General features: G+C 43.3%; 1 protein-coding gene across 1 annotated transcript in view; it reads right to left on the bottom strand.

Annotated features, from left to right (window-relative positions):
- Positions 1-6,877: 6,877 nt before the first annotated feature.
- The window catches only part of ORAI1 (ORAI calcium release-activated calcium modulator 1), a 36,441-nt gene continuing 21,133 nt past the window's right edge, over positions 6,878-22,185 (bottom strand). The window contains exon 2 of the mRNA XM_040416130.1: positions 6,878-8,790. Within this exon, the coding sequence (XP_040272064.1) occupies positions 8,230-8,790 (561 nt within the window). The 3' untranslated portion in view covers positions 6,878-8,229. The remainder of the gene's footprint in view (positions 8,791-22,185) is intronic.

The raw sequence follows: 22,185 nt of genomic DNA, 5'->3' as shown, positions 1-22,185 counted from the left end.
GCTTGGCCCTTTAATATTAATGGGAGTGGACCCTGGGCAACTCCCACAGATCACCCCCCACGTACTTGATCCGCTTCTTGCGGGCATGAGTTCAGTCAATTCGGTGCGCAATCCCATCCTGCGGCGCTTGATTCCGCGAGACCTCCCGCGGCGGGTCTCTCGGGATCATGCGCCGCAGGGTGGGATTGTGCAACTTAGTGACTGAACTCATGCCCGCGCAGCCCACAAGTAGCGGATCAGCGAAACAAGTACAAAGGGAGTGGGAGGGGGGATGATCTGTGGTAGGTTGCCCAGGTCCAATCAATATCAAAGGGCCCTGGAATAGCCAAATAAAAAAATTCTACCAGGCCAGCATAACATTCGGGGCACTGGACAAAACATCCGGGCTCAAGCCCCGAATGTTTTGACCTAACGACGCCCCTGCCAGGCCCATTAGCTTAAATAGGACAGAGTTACAAATAGGTCTTGTGACTAATTAACATGACATCACTGGCCTATGAAGAGGCCGCAATGCTCACTGGAGTGCCGCAGCTTGTACAGAGAGCTGATCGGCAGGGGTGTCAGAAGTTGGACCCCACCAATCAGATATTGGTAACCTCTTTTAAGCATACGCCATCAATTTCAAACTCCCAGAACACCCCTTTAAATTAAACGTTTTCAAGTGTGTATGTAGGAAAAGCAAAAAAAATATACACAGCGTGTCCACAGTTCACCCAACCTCCCTTTATTCAAAGGCTCTTTAGTATAAATAATCCTTAGGCAGTAAAATTCTGCAGTTTTATTTCTTATTTCAGTGCTTTTCACAACCTCAGAATCATCATCTCATATACCGCTCCAAAAAGAATTACAAATAATGTGCACAAAAACAGAACGTGACAGACCTATGTGTGGAGGGCAGACATTTATATCCATGTTCCCTTTTCTTAACATTTTCTAAGCATTTCACAATTACAGAGAGAAACATCAAAATGTGCCGAGTACTCCAGAACAAATGCACCTCACAGTCCACATTCTGAGCGGAACCGGTCTCGTCAAACAGTCTGATCTGGGGCAGGAGGATATCGTGTCTGAGGAGCTCAGCAGATTCATGATACACACAGCCATATGCAATTTTCAGTCCACAAAAATGGATCTTTGAAAAACAGCTTCCAGGTTTTTTTTTGTTTTTTTTTAACTCCCATCTATAGAAAGAGCTATTTTCCTACGCAAAATGGATAAGCATAGGACCTGCTGTGAGATTCCCATTTAGGCACTTGGATCCGTGAGAAAAAAAAAAATTCAATAAAAAATAAAGCAAAAATTGGATATGTGCATGGCCCCTTTGAATTGTATGGATCACTGTGCTATCAGTTTTAGGACTCATTCAGTCAGCCGTATGAACGAGTCCGCATCCGTTCTGCAATTTCTCAGAACAGGTTCGGACCTATTCATTTCTACGGGGCCGCAAAGGATGCGGACAGCACACTGTGGTACCGTAGAAAAGATCGCAATCGCAGACAATAGGCAGTCTCTATTATTGTCCGCAAATTGCAGAACGCACACAGCCGGTAACGGTGTTTTGCGGATTCGCAAAACACTACGGTCGTCTGGATGCGCCCTTAAATACATATAGCATACAGAAAAAAAATCTGATCGTGTACATGAGCCATTAAATGTACTGTACTCATTTACACTCCTACAAACTCTGGAGTCCAATGGGTGGTCCTTCTTGGCAACCGATCGTTCTCTATGCACAGACACACAGACAATTGGGACCATTCACTTTAGTATGGAAAGAATAGGGATATGAAGGAGTAAAGCTATATATCAGTCTGCTTAGCTTCTCCTCTGATCATGCTGCCTGCAGATAAGACATGCCCAATGTGACAGATTGCCTTTAAGATTCTTGAAAACTTATGTATGTATATCATACAGAAAAATAGACTTTAGACAAAAACATATTTCCCTACCAAGATAATATTTTGTTAATTAAAGGGGTTGGCTTATCTTCGACATTGGTGGCATTTTGGTATGTCAAATAAGTTTGGGTGCCACCTCTTCAGAACAGGGCTGATCAGTGTCAGATCCCCAATAATCAGATATTGATCGCCTATCCTAAGGATTAGGCCATTAATATCAAAATCCCAGATAACCCCTTTAAGCTCAAAAGTGCTTCAGTCATAAGTTATTTTAAAAAGTATATATAGAAATATAAAAAAACACTACATAATATACAGTTTGGGTTGTGGCATTATTGCTGGTTTCAAAACGCAGCATGCTCTGGGGTATGACGTTTTTGTTTAGGCTTCTCTGTAGAACTTGAAAAACGCCAGTAAAAAAAAATTCCATATTTTAAATATTACAAAATACAAAACAACCTCAAAAACCACTTATAAACATGCTATGAAAAACGCATGAAATGAAATGCAGTTTGTTTTTACAAGCACTTAATGAGATTTTCCAGGAACAATATACAGATTGCCTCCATAGCATAGTTCATCAATATGAGATTGGTGGGGGTCCGACACCCCCCACCAATCAGCTTTTTAGGCTACACCTACATAATGACACGGGTCATGTGACAAGTCTTAAAAAAGCTGCGTAACCACAACATTTTTGGGACTTGTCCGCAACTTGCTGTCTTGCAACTATTATAGAGCAGCTATTTGTCTGTAAAAACACAAATTGCAAAAAGTCACAAGCAACTCACAACCGTGTTGGACTTGTGGAGCACATGACACTATATAGGCCTTAGCCTTTAGTCAGCTCTCGGGTGGGGATGCATAAACTGAACAATATACTGTATATTGATAGGCACCCACTAGACCTACACAAGCTGGAAGCACTGGCAAAAACGTGGACGATGAATGTTAATGTCGATAAATGTAAAGTAATGCACACATGGCTACATACACATTAAATGGAATAAAACTAGGGGCAACAGATGAAGAAAAGGACGGTTATTCTGGTTTCAAGGAGCTAAGCAGCAGAACTCAGTGTCAGACAGCAGCTGCAAAAGCAGGTAAGATCTTAGGTTGTATAAAAACAGAAAAAATGCGATCATGATGTAATATTAACTATTTATTACCCCTCGTAAGGGCACAGCTTGAACGTAAGATTCTGTTTTAGGCTCCATATACTATAAAGGATATAGGATCTGCAAAAACGCTTCCGTTACAGTAATACAGTCGCATGCATCCCTCATGAACGGATCCGGTTGTATTATGTCTTCTATAGCCATGACGTACCGTATCTGTCTTGAACACCATTTAAGGTCAATGGGAGACAGATCAGTTTTCTATTGTGCCAGAGAAAACAGATCCGTCCCCATTGATTTACATTGTGTGTCAGAACGGGTCCGCCTTGCTCCGCACCACATCGCAGACAGAAAAATGCTGCTTGCAGCGTTATTCTGTCCGCGATGGGAGCGCAACCAAACGGAACAGAATGAATTTTAGTGCATTCCATTTTGTTCAGTTTTGTCCCCATTGACAATGAATGGGGACAAAACCGAAGCGTTTTCCTCCGCTATTGAGATCCTATGACGGATCTCAGTAGTGGAATTGAGAACGCTAGTGTGAAAGTAGCCTAAGACTACATTCACACGACCGTATACGTTTTGCGGTCTGAAAAAAATAAAATTAAAAAATAAAATAACGGATGACGTTCCATACGGCATACGTTTTTTTGCAGATCCATTGTAACAATGCCTATCCTTGTCAGCAAAACGGACAAGAATAGGACATGTTCTATCTTTTTTGTGGGGCTACGGACATACGGATAGCACACGGTGTGCTGTCCGCATTTTTTGCTGACCCATTGAAATGAATGAATCTGCATCCTATCCACAAAAAAACCCAAAAAACGGAACGGACACAGAAATAAAATACGTTCGTGTGACTGTAGCCTAATACAGGAAAGGATTCTTTACAGTAATCAAACTGTGGAAGGCCCTATCCCTAGGAGGTAGTAATGGCAGACACTAACAAATAAAAAAAAAAAAAGGTTTAGATGCCTATCTAATAGCAAATAGCCTTGAGGGTGTAATTAATGCATTAATGCCGTATAATTGATCTGAAAAAGGTTGAACTTGATGGACCTTTGTCTTTTTTCAACTTAACCATGATGTGGAATGAGAATGCTCAGTGTGCTTGCTATGGGAGTTCCGAAAAAAAAGCATAGGGAGTACGTTTGCCAATTTTTGGAAGTCCCATAGCGGTGAATTGAGGGTGGTCGTTCTTGCAAGGTGGACTGTCCTTAAGGCTCCATTCACACGTCCGTGGTGTGTTGCGGACCCGCAAAATCACCCGCCCAGAACCCCTATAGAAATGTCTATTCTTGTCCGCAAGCTGCGGACAAGAATAGGACATGTTCTATCTTTTTCGGAGCTGCGGACCTGAAGATCGGGGCCGAACTCCGCAAATGCAGATGCTGACAGCACACTGTGTGCTGTGCTATCCGCATCCATTCCGTCCCCATAGAAAATTAATGGGTCCGCAAAATTGCGGAACGAATGCGGACCCATTTGCGGACGTGTGAATGGAGCCTTACTTTGGAGGGTTCTGAAGATAAAAACCTGCACCTATCTGACTTTGATGGTATATCCTAGAGATAAGCCATCAGTGTCAGAGATGGGAATACCCCTTTATGGCCTTAAGATGTAGCCTACTTGATCTAAAGGGACACGTCCTATTCTCTTCAGGTTGTCCTCATTGACTTCAGTGAGAAGAGTAATTTTTAAAACACAACTAAGAAAAAATTCTTTAGAGATAACAGCCGCCATGATTGCAGTAAATATGACGATTTGCTTAGGTTTCTTTAAGGCAATATATTTTGTAAAGTGATGGGTGTACTTTCACGTACATAGATATCTACAAGAATGGACCACAGACCAACTCTTCATGGATGTCATTATGGACAAGGACATGTGAAAGAGGTCTAAAGCTGGATTTACATGGGGCAAATGTTGGGCGACTAGTACAACTCCTAGTTCCCGATAATCGTCCAGCTTAAAGGTGCCACAAATAATCCAACGATTGATCATCTTGCAGTGTAATACTGCCGCTGATTGCTCGATGAACGAACAAACGCTCATTCATCTGGCAATTCAGATTTTTAGCATGCTTAAAAATCAAATCTTGCTGGTGGCAGACAGTATTGGGACAAGCGATGGAATAGTGATCGCTCCTGCATGTCATAGCAGCGGTCTCGGGAGCGACAATCGCTAGCCCAATCGGCCTGTGTAATACAGGCTTTCTTCCTGTGTAACAAGGTCCGATTGATATAGCATGTCGCTTGGTGCTCGTTTAAGAACCTTCACACAAAAGATAATAAGCCCGGTCTTGATGAAGGGCTAAGATATAACAGCCCGAAACGCGTCACAGCATACTACTCTGCATTTGATGTCTGTTTTTAAAGAAGTGGAATAAAGAAGCCTTTTATTGTGAAGAGCTGGAATTAGTTTTCTTTTTTCATTTTGCTCCAAACTGAGTCCAGGTCTGTACATCCGTGCTCTGCTTAGTGTGAGGTGAGAGCTGCAGCAATCTCTACATTTGTCTACCAATAAGCCCTGCATGAATGATCACATCAGTGGTGCTGTTATTCGATTACATACAGTACATGTAACAGGGGATGTGCATCTGACAACATTTTTTATGCTGGTATAAGATCCAAAAATCAGCTGCCAACCAGTGAGCCCTTTACAATGATCAGAAATGAATATTCATTTTGACTATTGTAAAAGGCTCCTAAAGGCTATGGATACTGTACATTGTATTTAAAGGGGTATTCCCATGAATAATATTCTACATTTTTCAAACCAGCACCTGGATCTGAATACTTTTGTAATTTCATGTAATTAAAAAATTAGCATAGCCACTGAGTTATTCAATAAAATGTATCTGTATAGCGCCACATGCGGTTTGTTTTATTTCTTATTTCTTTGACCTACTTAATGAGAAGGCCGCACATGCTCATTTTCATCCTGAAACTGCCTCCTGAGCTGTGATAGGTAGAGCTGAGACACGCCCCCTTAGCTGCAGCAGGAAAGACACTCCCCTTGAGCTGTCAGCTTGATATAAATCTAGCAGAGCAATGAATGGGGAGATCTCTGGATCCATGTGAGGTACAGGGCTGGTTCTAGCTTTGTTAGAAATAGGTTGTCATCTACTATGTGATGTCTGTTTTTCATTTTTTACATTAGTCATGGGATAAACCCTTTAAAAAAAAAAAAAAAAAAAAAAAAAGCCACCATAGGCAGACCAGTTCAGTTCAATGGGTCCGTGATCCACCAGATTCAGTCCACACCACAAAAAAAAAAAAAAAAAAAGAAAAGAAAAAAGAAGAACATGCTCCATAGTGCTTCCGCATCTTGTGGACTGCGTACAGCACGCGTCCGGTGCCGGTATATTGCAGGCCACAATACGTTCATGTGCAAGAGTCCTAAACCATTAGTCAGACCAAAACGTGGAAAAGCTGCAAATCTTTCCCATATACATTTTATGTAGCACTACTGGCTTTGGCTTACAAATACGGACCAAAATACTTCTGTGTAAAAGTGTCTTAATACTCTGTTCACATCATGATGCATATACGACAAATCCCAATGGCTCCAACTGAACTAAAAACACTGAAAAGTGTTGTGAAGAATCGTTTTAAATTTGAGAAAGCAAACTTTCTGCTGCAGCTCTGTCTTTGTAACTGTCACAGATTCTAACAGTACATAAGGCTGATGGCAGTTGAATTGAACATGTGCGACCACCTCAGAAGGTGGACGTGCACATTTCTATACAGATTAAACACCAGGGGGGGGGGGGCACAATTAAAATGAAGTTAAGGAAACATCTCACAACTGGAGCATTTTGGTACGCTTATGCGAGCAAGGCCCTCGTTCCTCTTTTAATTGTAATTATTAATTAATTGTAAAGCGCTATGGAATATGTGGACGTTACAGAAATAAAGAAGATAATTATTATTAGTAACAGAAAGTGACAATAATAACTTGTTTTTCAATGCTGAAATATTTTAAAATATTTAATGGTGGCACAATCCCATTAACTAATATTTAGCCCTCTGTGTACTGTATAAAGTCTTAATGGATTTCCTTGCCCGATACCATGTAAGCAGTTAGGAACCATCCGCGCCAAAATGTAGGTAGCGACCTGACCAATGAGTGAACATCCATGTTAGGGGCTGTTGTTATTAAAAAACTAAGAAACTGAAGTAAAACGCAGACATGTAGACTACTGGTGAGAAGATAGCGGACATCCTTGTGCATTCGTTTCCCTTTATAAGCCACAAAGAACATATCTAGGAGCAATGATCATCTCAGCATGTAATTATACAAATATTTTTCAATTAAGAAACCTGAAGAAATGAAAATTTTCTTAAGTAAAAAATTCTTGAAGAAGAGAGGACTTGTGACAGACCAGAGGCTATTCTAAACATTACTATCAAGATCCCCCCCTAACATTTTTGCAGCTGGGTGCGGTTTGATTTGCACACAAGATGTAACAAATCAGACATGAATACAGCATCTTCTCTGATACATCGGAGGCACTTCAGACAACATGGTAAACGTATGCAAAAGATTATAAATGTGTGCGAAAAATGCTGTAAAAAAATACTGTTGATTGGGATCAACTATCGAGAGTCTCGGCCTATATACACACAAACACCCTATGTTAAATATTCAAAGCAATCCAGTGGCTCACACAAATGATTATAGTGGCATGCATTACAAAAACTGTCTGCCCACTTCCCTGCATGCAGCAGAAGACTTCCAGTGACGTCGACAAGCCAAGCAGTCAGCCGCGCATTGCTCACCCGGAGGGGGGCGTAAGACAGCTGTATTCTTCATAACAATCACATACATGGGGGAAATCCAGGCAAGCATGCTGCAGTGTAATGTAATAGGGACAAGTGGATTCTTCCAAACAGTCTAATCTGGTACTGGTCCATAAATGGAGGTTTCCAAGCAGCTGGTTGTGGAAAGCAGACTCTGCTAAAATCCACATTCTGCCCTGAGAGCGATCTAGATCTTAGGCAAACTGAGAATGCATAGATAATTTATCCCTGTCTCCTTCACACTGGAAGATGGTCAAAAGGAACCGAATAAGATTTGATTTCTGCCTCAAAGTGCATTCTTAGTATTAAAGAATTAGCCCTTCCTAAATTTCATCTCGGCCCACTTCTCACATGATCCAAAACATCATAAGACAGACGCGATTAACTCTATAACAGGACTTTTTTTTAGGGGTAATGACCAGTGGATTGGGTAGAGTCCCCCCTATTGTCTAATTGGTCTTGAAGTTGAGCCAGTTCGGCGAGTTCGTTCAGCTCCTGGAACTGTCGATCTGTTTTGTGGCCGACGAGTGACCTGTAGAAGTGAACCGCAAACACTATAAAAATTATTCCAAACGGCACCATTATGCACGTTGATGCTATTGCCGCTTCTTTCCCAGGACTGATGAAGGAGGAGGTCTGATTGACTAGCAACTTGGGATTGTTCACTGGGAGAAATTTTACCCAACAAAGCAGCACAACCTCGGCAAGGAAGAGAAGCGTTCCAATGACGGTGGAGAAGGCCCACGCTAGCTCAATGTGGCGGTGCATCCTTTCATGCGGAGATTCCTTAACGGAGTTGAGATTGTGGACATTGCTCACGGCTTCTATGTTCGGCAGGATGCAGGTGCTGACCATGAGCGCAAATAAGTGTACAGCAACCAACACAGTAGTACAGACACTGAAAGCTATCAGTAGGCCGGCTGGATATTCATGGTTTGCATCTAGCTGCACTTCAACCATTGCCACCTAAACATTGAGACACAAGAGGACAAAGTTAAGTTTCATAAAACAGAAATAGGTCCAAAAATGAAAGGCAACGTTGCATATGATCTGAAAAACAATAGCACGTCTGTTACAAAATGAGTGGGCAAAGGTGCAGATAAATGTTTTGAGGTCTGTGGAACACAGGGTGTACAATCCTTTCATATCCAGCAAGTAAAAATAAGGTTAACAAAAACAGACAATAGTGCCTCTTGTTCAACACAATATAGTGCAGCAATGACACAGAATAAGACAAGATAAACTCCCGAGGTACTTGCCAACTATCCTTAAAGCCGTATTCCCGTTTAACCCCTTAATGACTGGGCCATTTTGCACCTTCGTGACCAGGTTTATTTTTGAAAATCTGACATGTATCACTTTATGTGGTAATACTTTTGGAACACTTACTTATCCAAGCCATTATGAGATTGTCAAGAAGTACAATGTGTCACGAGAAAACGGTCATAAATTTGAGTCAATATATTTCACCTTTATTTATGAAAAAATCCCAAACTTACCAAAAATTCGCAAATTTTCAAAATTTCTATTTCGCTGCTTTTAAAACCGAAAGCGAAAACTCATAAAATATTTATTACTTAACATTCCCCATATGTCTACTTTATGTTGGCATCATTTTGTAAATGTAATTTAATTTTTTGGGGACGTTAGAAGGCTTAGAATTTTAGAAACAATTCTTAAAATTTTTAAGAAACTTTCCATAAACCCACAGTTCAGTTCTGAAGTCACTTTGTGGGGCGTACATAGAAGAAACCCCCCATAAATGACCCCATTGTAGAAACTACAGCCCTCAAGTTACTCAAAACTGATTTTAAAAGATATGTTAACCCTTTAGGTATTCCACAAGAATTAAAGGAAAATGGAGATGAAATTTTTTAATTTCTTTGGCAGATTTTCCATTTTAATCCATTATTTTCTTTAACACATTGAGGGTTAATTGCCCCAATTCTGCGGTTTACAGAAACACCCCACATGTGGTCGTAAACTGCTGTATGGGCGCATGGCAGGGCTCAGAAGAAAAGGAGCGCCATACGGTTTTTGGAAGGCAGATTTTGATGGACTGGTTCTAAGACACCATGTCCCATTTGAAGCCCCCCAGATGCACCATACAGTAAAAACAATAAAAAAGTGACCCCATTTTGGAAACTATAGGATAAAGTGACAGTTTTATTTGCACTATTTTGGGGTACTAATAATTTTTAATCGGCAAGGTAACCAAAGAATGGATGTTTTGCCACCGTTTTTATTTTTTACAACGTTCATCTGACAGGGTAGATAATGGCTATTTTTATAGAGCAGGTTGTCACGGATGCAATGATATCAAATATGTCTACTTTCTTTGTTTCAGTTCTACATAATAAAGCATTTTTGAAAAAAATTACCATGTTTTTGTGTCCATTTTCTGAACGCCATATTTTTATTTATTTTTTCTGCCGATAGTCTTGTGCAGGGGCTCATTTTTTGCAGGAAGAGTTGACGTTTGTATTAGTATCATTGGGTACATATGAATTTTTGATAATTTATTATTACACTTTTTGGGGCAAGGTGACCCAAAAAAAATTGGTAATTTTGGCAGTGTTTTTATTTATTTAATTTTAACGGTGTTCACCTGATGGGTTAGGTCATGTGATAATTTTATAGAGCAGGTCGTTACGGACATGGCAATACCTAATATGTATTTCTTTTTCTTATTTACATTTTACACAATAGCATTTTTGAAACACAAATGTTTTAGTGTTTCCATAGTCAGAGCCATAGCTTTTTTATTTTTTTGGCCGATTGTCTTAGGTTGAGTCTCATTTTTTGTGGGATAAGGTGACTGTTTGATTTGTGCTATTTTGGGGGGCATACGCCTTTTTGATCGCTTAGTGTTGTACTTTTTGTTTGTGATGGTATGTGACAAAAAAAAAAAAAAAAAAAAAAGTCTTTTTTGCCACTGTTTTTATTTTTTACGGTGTTCACTTGAGGGATTAGGTCATTTAATATTTTTATAGAGCTGTTATGATCAAACGGGACGCTACCACAGTGCCTGATGGGGGAGGGAGCTTCCTTCCTGTTAACCCCTTCCATACAGCGGTCCCTACGGACTGCACCATGGAAGGGGTTAAACGGCCGACATCAGTGCCAGCACCGATGTCGGCTGTATGTTACAGCTGACAATCTACTACAGCTCGGCCATCCTGGAAAATTGTGGGGGCGGGGAGGGGTCGGCCCCCTCATTGTTACCTGGTCCCGTTCGGCCATTCTGAAGGGGGAGATCGGGGCACAGTGAACACAGCCCTCATCTCCTCAACACTCACTGATGAGATCGGAGCTGCGCTGCTGAATGGTGCAATTTGTCATTCAAATCTGACTGACCAATCGCAGCGATACAAAAGGCAGGGACCAGTGTGATTGGTCCCCTGCCGGGTGCCCAGACAGCTCAGTTTAGATGCCGGTGTCACCGCAAGTATACTTGGATCTCATGACGTACTGTGCATGTCATGATGCGCTAACTAACACCACATCATGACGTACAGTACCTCATTAGTCACTAAGGGGTTAAAGGGAGTCATTGGCAGGATTGTAAGCATACTGGCATGTAGGACCTTTGCTATGAAAACTGGGTCCTCTAATCTAGAGCAATGTGTCTTTTATGCTACTGAGATTTTAGCTGCACCATGAAAGAGGCTAACTGTTTGTTGCACTATCACTCTGCCAGACGAAGGTACGCAGAAACACGCGTTGGGGTCGCGTCCACCATTGACCATAATTGCAAATGGGCGAGTTTAAATATTGGCATTAGTTTTTTATGCTCTGGGCTGGACACAGTTATTACTATTTATTCCTGGCACTATTTGTAGCTATGTTGTTTACAGGGTACTATTCCAGTAGATGTAGTCCATATTTACCCCCATTTGCAAATTATGTGATCTATGGAGAATGCATTTTCTGCCACCTGTCTTTGCATCATGTGATTTTTAATAAAAAACTTAAATAAAAAAATTGTGTTACTTGTATACACAATAAAACTTTATTATATGTTATGGGTACTGTTTCTTCTGTGTAGGTTGTTTACCTTGGTTACCATAATAGATGTGGGTCACGCTCAAGCACAGTGTACTGTACACCCGTGACTTAGGGGGTTAATGAGTGCTTGGCCTGTTTGGTCTTTTTTGTTTATCCTGTTAAAAGGGAGTCGGTCACTGGCAGGATCGTAAGCATACTGGCATGTAGGACCTTTGCTATGAAAACTGGGTACTCTAATCTAGAGCAATGTGTCTTTTTATGCTACTGAGATTTTAGGTGCACCATGGGAGGGGATGCACTGTTTGTTGCACTATTACTTTGCCAGTAACGCCACTGACCACCTTCCCCTTTAGTTTTGACACTTCCTGACTCCCCCTAATATTTTCCTGACATGTCTTATGCTTTAAAAAAAAAAAAAAAAAGTTGGCGGTGACAGGATTTCTTTAAGACCTCATGCACACGAACGTATTTTCATTCAGTGTCCGTTCCGTTTTTTTTTTGCGAACCATATACGGAACCATTCAATCCAATTGGTCCGCAAAAAAAAACAGAAGGTACTCAGTTTCCGTTCCGCAAAAAAATAGGACATGTCCTATTATTGTCCGCATTACGGACAAGGATGGTACTGTTCTATTAAGGGCCAGCTGTTCCGTTCTGTGAAACACGGAATGCACACGGATGTCTTCCTCTTTTTTTATGCGGATCGCAAAATCCATACGGTCTTGTGCATGAGGCCTAAGTTTGTGATTAAAATATAGAAGAAAAAAAATTCACTTAAATTATTTCAGTTAAAATAAATCATCCATCTCTACGCTTTCACCCGTCAGTGTTTGATCAGTGATTCCCATCAGTGTTTGCTAGCCAAAACCAGGAGTGAAGCTTTCACCAAGAAAAGGCATAATGGATAGGTTTGTACCTGGTTTCGGCTCACAGTCACTGATGGAAATCACTGATCTAACACTGACTGAAAAAATCATTCATTCCTTTTAAGACCACTTTCACACAGTCAGTGAACTGCTCTGACAGCTCATAAACAGTCATTTAAAGCCATATCCTTATCAGTTTGATAAAAATGTAGCTGTAATGAGTACTTATTAGCGGTCAGGAATTCAGAGATGAAGGCTACACATGTCTTTTTGCCATTTATTCGATCGCACGTGCCATGCAATGATCCACCACTGCTTCTCAGTACAATTAGCATAGCTTCTCAGTGTAATTAATACTATACAGCCCCAAAATGTATAAACACACTCACCATGTCAAGGTTACCTTTACGAGTGGGTACCTACTCTAATTTGGTGCGACACCAGCAGACGGCGTGACTCGGAAAACCAACAGCACTCCTGCTGTCAGACTAAGCACCTTGGCGTGGGTTTATGCATTTTGATCAAAATGTATAGAAACGCATTGCGAATTAACAGGAGACTATACACTGAACAAAAATATAAACGTAACACTTTCGGTTTTGCTCCCATTTTGCATGAGCTGAACTCAAAGATCTGAAACCTTTTCTACATACACAAAAGACCCATTACTCTCAAATATTGTTCACAAATCTGTGTAAGGGCTAATGCACAGAACCGTATGTCCTCCGAGACATACGGTCCGCGTATGAGTGCGGGACAATAGTCATATGACAATAGTCCCGTGGGCGGCCCGATGCGCACAGCATCATAGTAACCTATAATGCTGTGCGCTCCCGTGCGCACGATGTATGCCGCTCCGGGACATATGGCCCGCTCACGGACCCTATGTCTCGGAGGGCATACGGTCGTGTGCATGAGCCGTAAATCTGTGTTAGTGAGCACTTCTTTGCTGGGATAATCCATCCCACTTCACAGGTGTGGCATATCAAGGTGCATGCCAATTGCACGCTCCCTCAAATGTTGCGACATCTGTGACATTGTGCTGTGTGATCAAACTGCACATTTCAGAGTGGTCTTTTTATTGTGGGAAGTCTAAGGCACACCTGTGCAATATTCATGCTGTCTAATCAGCACCTTGATATGCCACGCCTGTGAGGTGGGATGGATTATATCGGAAAAGGAGAAGAGCTCACTAAGGCCCCTTTCACATGAGCGAGTTTTCCGCGCGGGTGCAATGTGTGACGTGAACGCATAGCACCCGCACTGAATCCTGACCCATTCATTTCAATGGGTCTGTGTACACGAGCGTTGTTTTTCACGCATCAGTTCTGCGTTGCGTGAAAATCGCAGCATGTTCTATATTCTGCGTTTTTCACGCAGCCTTGGCCCAATAGAAGTGAATGGGGCTGCGTGAAAAACGCATTGCATCCGCAAGCAAGTGCGGGTGCGATGCGTTTTTCACTGATGGTTGCTAAGAGATGTTGTTTGTAAACCTTCAGTTTTTTGTCATGCGCGTGAAAAACACATCAAAACACATTGCACCCGGGCGGAAAAAACTGAACAACTGAACGCAATCGCAGACAAAACTGACTGAACTTGCTTGCAAAATAGTGCAAGTTTCACTGAACGCACCCTGAACGCATCTGGACCTAATCCGTCACGCTCGTGTGAAAGGGGCCTAACACAGATTTAGACAAATTTGTGAATATGTGAGTAATGGGTCTTTTGTGTATGTAGAAAATGTTTCAGATTATTGAGTTCAGCTCATGCAAAATGGGAGCAAAACCGAAAGTGTTGCGTTTATATTTTTGTTCAGTGTATAAGGGTGAATAAATCCCTGCTTGTTCTCAGTTGTACTCCCTGAGACCACATGGAAAGGGAAGCTTCTGACATCTGTTCACATGGTGCGGTACTGCGTGGTTGCCATTTTTGCTGTGCCTGTGGGTTGGTGGAGCCCAGTGCCAAGTGAGAATAGTCTGACAGCAGGGGTGCTGTTGGACTGCTGGATCACACTGCCTGCTGGTGCCGTGCCAAATTAGAATAGGTACCCACTTTTAGAGGCAACCTTGATGTTACTAATACTAATGCCTCGTGTGCAGTATGTAGATTATGGGGCTGTATACTATTAATTGTGCCAAGCAGCAATTATAGGCGAATGCACAGCATGTGGAGACCCACGCTTTTCTCTTTTGCCACAATATTGCACCGCCTTGGTCATGCCCGTTGGTGAGCTTGGTGCAGTGGATTTTTCTACAACTAGATACACAAATTGTGGTGAATTACAACAAGGTCCAGGTACCATCACATGGCCAGTGTGTCTGCATCAGCAGTGCAGGGTCACCTGTAGGACTGCAAAGAGTACTCGACTAAATCGAGTAATTTGACAAAAAAATTGTTTGCATCGAGGATTCGTTTGTGTCACATGACCAGGGAGAGGGAGTGAAGCGCTTACTATTACTCCCGCTGCACTCAGAATACTGTGGCACAAGGAAGGGGGGGAAGGAGGGACGGAACTGATGGCACAAGGGGACGGAACTGATGGCACAAGGGGACGGAAGGGACGGAACTGATGGCACAAGGGGACGGAACTGATGGCACAAGGGGACGGGACGGACGGAACTGATGGCACAAGGGGACGGGACGGACGGAACTGATGGCACAAGGGGACGGGACGGACGGAACTGATGGCACAAGGGGACGGGACGGACGGAACTGATGGCACAAGGGGACGGGACGGACGGAACTGATGGCACAAGGGGACGGGACGGACGGAACTGATGGCACAAGGGGACGGGACGGACGGAACTGATGGCACAAGGGGACGGGACGGACGGAACTGATGGCACAAGGGGACGGGACGGACGGAACTGATGGCACAAGGGGACGGGACGGACGGAACTGATGGCACAAGGGGACGGGACGGACGGAACTGATGGCACAAGGGGACGGGACGGACGGAACTGATGGCACAAGGGGACGGGACGGACGGAACTGATGGCACAAGGGGACGGGACGGACGGAACTGATGGCACAAGGGGACGGGACGGACGGAACTGATGGCACAAGGGGACGGGACGGACGGAACTGATGGCACAAGGGGACGGGACGGACGGAACTGATGGCACAAGGGGGGGGGGGAACGGAACTGATTGCACAAGGGGGGGGGGGGAACGGAACTGATTGCACAAGGGGGGGGGAAACGGAACTGATTGCACAAGGGGGGGGGGGGGGAACGGAACTGATTGCACAAGGGGGGGGGGGGAAAGGGGGGGGGACGGAACTGATTGCACAAGGGGGCAAGGGGGGGACGGAACTGATAGCACAAGGAAGGGGGACGGAACTGATGCACTTGGGCAGATCGCACAGGGGGGGAACGAAGGGTGCTGGGGACTGATGGTAGGGGGTCGGATGAGTTTTTATAAAGGAAGAGAGTCTATTAATTCATTTTTTCTTATTAGATTACTCGATTAATCGTAAAAAAATAATCAATAGAATACTCGATTTCTAAAATAATCGTTTACTGCAGCCCTAGTCTCCTGTAAGATAGCTATACTATACATTTTGTCCTTGCATGTACAGTTAGGCACAGTACATGTCCAGGTGAATGAAGGCCATAGGCAGGGGTTACAGTGAGCCAGCTGTCTAGCCTACATTGGGGTTGACAGGCATAGACAATGTTTACCAGATAAGCTGGGTGATATCATGGGCTGAGGGAAATGGGAAACTGCCCCTAGATGCCCTAATAACCGTGATCCACGCCAGGAACCTCTCCCTAATGCACTCTGAAACACCCCTATGCTGTCCCCACTGAGTTGTACTACATCTTATGGGCTGCAGCTGCTGCACGATTAATCAGTAGTGCTACAAAAATTCTCAGTTTAGGGTGTATTCAGATGTAGCAGTGGTGGTGCGGTATATGCAAATTATAGAGTTCTTCTCGCAACCAAATAGAATAAATAGTATGTCCACTGGAGGGCACAGGTACAGCTCCTACACCAGCAGTAATACAAGCCCACATCCAGCTGCAGTTACCTCCAATATAGGTAATTTAGCCCCTTAAATGCCACAGTCTATAGAGACTGCAATATTGATGGAATTAGACAGAAGGATGGTGACCCTCAGTGAGCGCCCTATAACTTAATGGAGTGCCAAGAGGCATCTGTCAGTGTAATTTTTTCATTCCTCATTAAAAGAATGAATAAAAGTTAATAAATTATATGCAATCCCAAAATACACAACCAGCAAAAAACAAGCCCATAGATGGAAAAATTAAAAAAAGGCATAGCTCTTGAAGTGTGTCGATGATGGTGGAGGAACCCAAACTCAGTCCCCATGACCCAAAATAGGTCATTCCTTTTACATTTATGAGGCTGAACAAGTTTTTACATCCTAATTACTCCAAACCCATATACGTGATCCAACATCAACAGAAAGGCTACAGTATACAACCCTGCTGAATCATATACAAGCCATGACCATACTATGCCACTGCTATAGAGCACTAGAAACATGGAAGTTTCCCTGGTCCAAGTCTGCCTTTACATAATTTTCTATATCGTGTCACCCCCACTTCCTCATAGATTGTAAGCTCTTGTGAGCAGGGCCCTCACTGTATATTAACCAGTAACTTTGTGATGTCTTGTGTTGTACATGAACCTCTGAACTGTAAAGCACTGTGGAATATGGTGGAGCTACATAAAGATTTTATTATTATTATAGCTTGACCTTAGGGTAGATCTAGGTTTATCCCAGGCACAACTCATTTAGTGGAGATACCCTAAGCACATCTTCTGGAAGTATAGAATAAACCTGCATATAAATCTTGTTGGAATAAATACTGTATTTCACAGGGAGAAGAAGTGAGCGGAGCGCACCGAGAATCCATAACAAGAGCACAGCTATTGCAGAGATTTCTAGTCATATTCAAGGGATTAGGAAGGTATTACTGAGCGCCTCAGAGGAACATAACCATGGGGATGTCAGACTTAACAGGGGATGAAAGTGAACTAGCTTTGTTTTGCGACAACCCCTTTCGTTTAGGTTCATTGCGCTACTCCTAATGTTGAATAAATGAGTCACATTATTATGACCACCATCTAATATCCACAGTAACCGCCGTGTGCAGCACTGACAGCAGACGGGCTGAGAGTGACTCAGTATGGTACAGGTAGGTGGTCACCGGTATCTGGAGCCATGCTGACTGCAGTGCATCCCCCCAGCTGCTGGAGGGTGTGTGGGGGGAGGATCCATAGAGCAAAAACAATGATCGTGGACACGTTATTTTTTCCTACCCTCGTCACTTCCAGTCGCACCGGACATGATGTGAGGAGGTGTACAACGATGGGGTAGGGAAACTTCACAGCAGAGTGCGCGTGCGCATGCGCCGGGAGCCTCACTAGCGGTTAGGGTAGGGAAAAATTATGGGCAAGTGCGCAGGCACGGTGATTGGATGGATGTTCTCAGCTGGACACCGGCCGACACTGCGCATGCGCCGGGAGCCTCACCAGCGGTTAGGGAAGGGAAAAATTACATACAGGCCAGTGCTTTTTCCCTACCCTAACGGCTTCCGGGCATGCGCACTCTGCTGTGAAATTTCCCTAACCAGTTGTTGTGCGCCTGCGCAGCACACCTCACGTCATGTCCGGTGTGCCAAGGATAAGAAAATCTCACGAGGTAGGGAAATATAACGTTACACCGGACATTTCTAGCTGTGTGACATGTTGCATTGTCTTCCTGGAAGATGCCATCTGCCTCAGGGAAGACAATCAGCATGTATGGATGTATGTGATCTGCAAGGATGGATTCATACCCAAGTCAGTTGAGAATTCCTTCCGCATAGATGAGTGGGACCAGAGAATGCCACAAAAACATTCCCCAGACCATAACACCAACTTGTGTTCTGCAGCGGTTGCAGGGTGTTTGTTCTCTGATGTTTCTCGCCTGACCCACCAACGTCCATCTGTTCAATGAAGCAGAAAACACAACTCATCGGAGAAGGCGACCCTTTGCCAATCAGATACCTCTGCAAAAACTGAAGCTTTTTCTGTTGAAGCAACTTTGTTAGTAGAGGTGCAGTGACCATCCATCTGCTTTGGAGCCCCATGCGCAGTAGGGTTTGCGGAACTGTTTTAGAGACGTCTGGTAGCTCCAAGGTTCATTTTAGCGGTCAGCAGCTCCACTGTAGTGTGTCGGTCTGCCCTCGTACCCCTTCATAGCTGATGTTCACCTCTTAGTGGCACGTGGTGCTCCGCAGTCTACACAACGCTTATTCACAATGGTGCCATTTGTCCACTCACAATACACACTCACCACAGCAGCACGTGAACCGTTCAAAAACTGCAGTTTCAAAAATACCTTCCATCCTTGGCCTGAAAGCCAATAATCCTCCCTTTTTTGCTTCTCAACTGCCCCTTTAACCCATCATAGTAATGAGGAATACGTGTGCCAACAGCCTATCGCACACATTATATACCTACCAGGTCAGCTCATGTGACTTCCATCATGAGCTACACACTGCCGACAGTGAAAATAGGAAGTTGTCTTAACCCCTTCCAGACTGCACACTGGATATATACGTCCTATCTGCACATAGCACGTATATAAACGTTCAGGCAGCGCTTTAATCCCAGGGCTCCTGCAATCTAGAAGGAGCAGGTCGGGTCCCGGCTGTGAGTCAGTGTCCTCCAGAGGTCTTTTAATGTCCTCCTGGGGGACATATTATGTAGCAAAAATAAATTTAGTAAAATAAAAAACATAAAATAAAAATAAAATGCAGTTGCTAACAGAAACGGTTACCATAGGCCCCCCCATTTGCTCAAACCTATACATGTTACATATGGAAAAAAAACACATAAAAAAGGTCCTAAGTGTCAAGTAAAAAAATTTTTTTTGGGGTAGTCAAACAAATAAAGCTAGGGTCACTAAACCACCACGTGCACAAAATCACAAAAAGTTGCCTAGACATTAAAGGCCTTTTTTGGGCCCAGTCATAAAAGGGTTAGTAATGAGACTCGACTGTGTATTTAGAGAGAATGAGTAATAATGGGTTTAGAAGTGACCAGCACAGAACTAATCATTCCAGGATTTTCTTTTTAATTAAGAAATTCCTCACTCCAACCAGTTCGTTCAATGCTAGGTACCAATGCAATGTCTAAAGCCAAGAAACGCCCCTAGCTAGGACAATCGTTCATTTATAACCAAGTGCATGGAAACCAAATACAAACAGAGTAGGACAGGATGTTCTGACACCGGTCCGAGGAAATGGGATGGAGGGGGAGGGGGTGTTAATGGTTTGGGGATGATGTTTGGGTACTATGTAGTGCTCCAATAAAGGGGTTGTCGGAGTTAAATAAAAACTCAGGTAGCCCCTGTAATTTGTCTAAAACAGGGATGCCCAACCTGCGGTCCTTCAGCTGTTGCAAAACTACAACTCCCAGCATGCCCAGACAGCCTACAGCAGGGCATGGTTTCTCCTCAGCAGTCATGCGTTCACGTACACACAGGTCACCGCTGCTGCCAATCACTGGCCTCAGCAGTGACGTCCTATACACTGGCCGCACGGCGACCCCTGTGAAAGCCAGGAAGATGACATCAGTGGCAGAAAGGACTGGAGTGCAGTGCTGGAAACTGGGGAGAAAAGGGGCAAGCATCTCTTCTTTTCTTATTTTAGCACATTTCCAGGGACTACCCAGTTTTCATTTAAACTTGGACAAGCCCTTTAACTATTTATACAGCAATGTACATGTCAAAATTCTGCGATACAAAAAAAAAATATATATTCTTTCAGATCATGGAAATAATATCGGAAATATGTCCAAAGTGGAATTCTATAATCCATTTGCATTAACCGACTTAGCGCTTCATTATTACGGACAGACCCCAGGAGCCAGGTAGCACTTCCAGATTTGCTGCTGGCACCTAACTTTTCAGGTTGTTTTCTATCAATGTCTATGGGAGTTCTTACTACTGGAGATGGCAGTGAAGTCTACAGGGTGGGCCATTTATATGGATACACCTTAATAAAATGGGAATGGTTGGTGATATTAACTTCCTGTTTGTGGCACATTAGTATATGTGAGGGGGGAAACTTTTTTAAGATGGGTGGTGACCATGGCGGCCATTTTGAAGTCGGCCATTTTAAATCCAACTTTTGTTTTTTCAATAGGAAGAGGGTCATGTTACACATCAAACTTATTGGGAATTTCACAAGAAAAACAATGGTGTGCTTGGTTTTCACGTAACTTTATTCTTTCATGAGTTATTTACAAGTTTTTGACCACTTATAAAATGTGTTCAATGTGCTGCCCATTGTGTTGGATTGTCAATGCAACCCTCTTCTCCCACTCTTCACACACTGATAGCAACACCGCAGGAGAAATGCTAGCACAGGCTTCCAGTATCCGTAGTTTCAGGTGCTGCACATCTCGTATCTTCACAGCATAGACAATTGCCTTCAGATGACACCAAAGATAAAAGTCTAAGGGGGTCAGATCGGGAGGACCTTGGGGGCCATTCAACTGGCCCACGACGACCAATCCACTTTCCAGGAAACTGTTCATCTAGGAATGCTCGGACCTAACACCCATAATGTGGTGGTGCACCATCTTGCTGGAAAAACTCAGGGAACGCGCCAGCTTCAGTGCATAAAGAGGGAAACACATCATCATGTAGCAATTTCGCATATCCAGTGACCCCCTTAGACTTTTATCTTTGGGGTCATCTGAAGGCAATTGTCTATGCTGTGAAGATGCGAGATTTTATAAGTGGTCAGAAACTTGTAAATAACTCATGAAAGAATAAAGTTACGTTAAAACCAAGCACACCATTGTTTTTCCTGTGAAATTCCCAATAAGTTTGATGTGTCACATGACCCTCTTCCTATTGAAAAAAAAAAAAGTTGGATTCAAAATGGCCGACTTCAAAATGGCCACCATGGTCACCACCCATCTTGAAAAGTTTCCCCCCTCACATATACTAATGTGCCACAAACAGGAAGTTAATATCACCAACCATTCCCATTTTATTAAGGTGTATCCATATAAATGGCCCACCCTGTACAATAATTAGTCCAGTTCTGACAGACAACAGAACAGCGCTGGCAGATCAAATTAATTTCATTGATTCAACTTTTCAGTACCTAGCGATATTGATTTTTAAAATATTGTCATATCGATTATTTTTTTTAGTCTGGCACACTATCAGTGCATGTGTGGAGCTTTTTAATTCCTGGCGCCTGCACCATTAATCCTGGCGGGATCACTGCAGGAGCCTGGCACTGTTAGCTGGGCTCCTGCTGTAATGGCCAGCATCTGGTACCGACTCCAGAAGCGACGGACACTTCCAGGAGAGCAGCAGAACCAGCAGCCAACCTTCCCAATTCCTCCTCCGTGATATCTTGGTCTCCCCCCGCTCCCCCATCTTTTCTTTATTCTTCCCTTCAGATCCTGGGGATCCGTGCGGGAGAGAAACATGCGACATGCATGTAATG

This window comes from Bufo bufo, chromosome 2, assembly GCF_905171765.1.
Source record: "Bufo bufo chromosome 2, aBufBuf1.1, whole genome shotgun sequence".
Lineage (NCBI taxonomy): Eukaryota > Metazoa > Chordata > Amphibia > Anura > Bufonidae > Bufo > Bufo bufo.
This window is presented reverse-complemented; position numbering and strand designations above follow the sequence as displayed.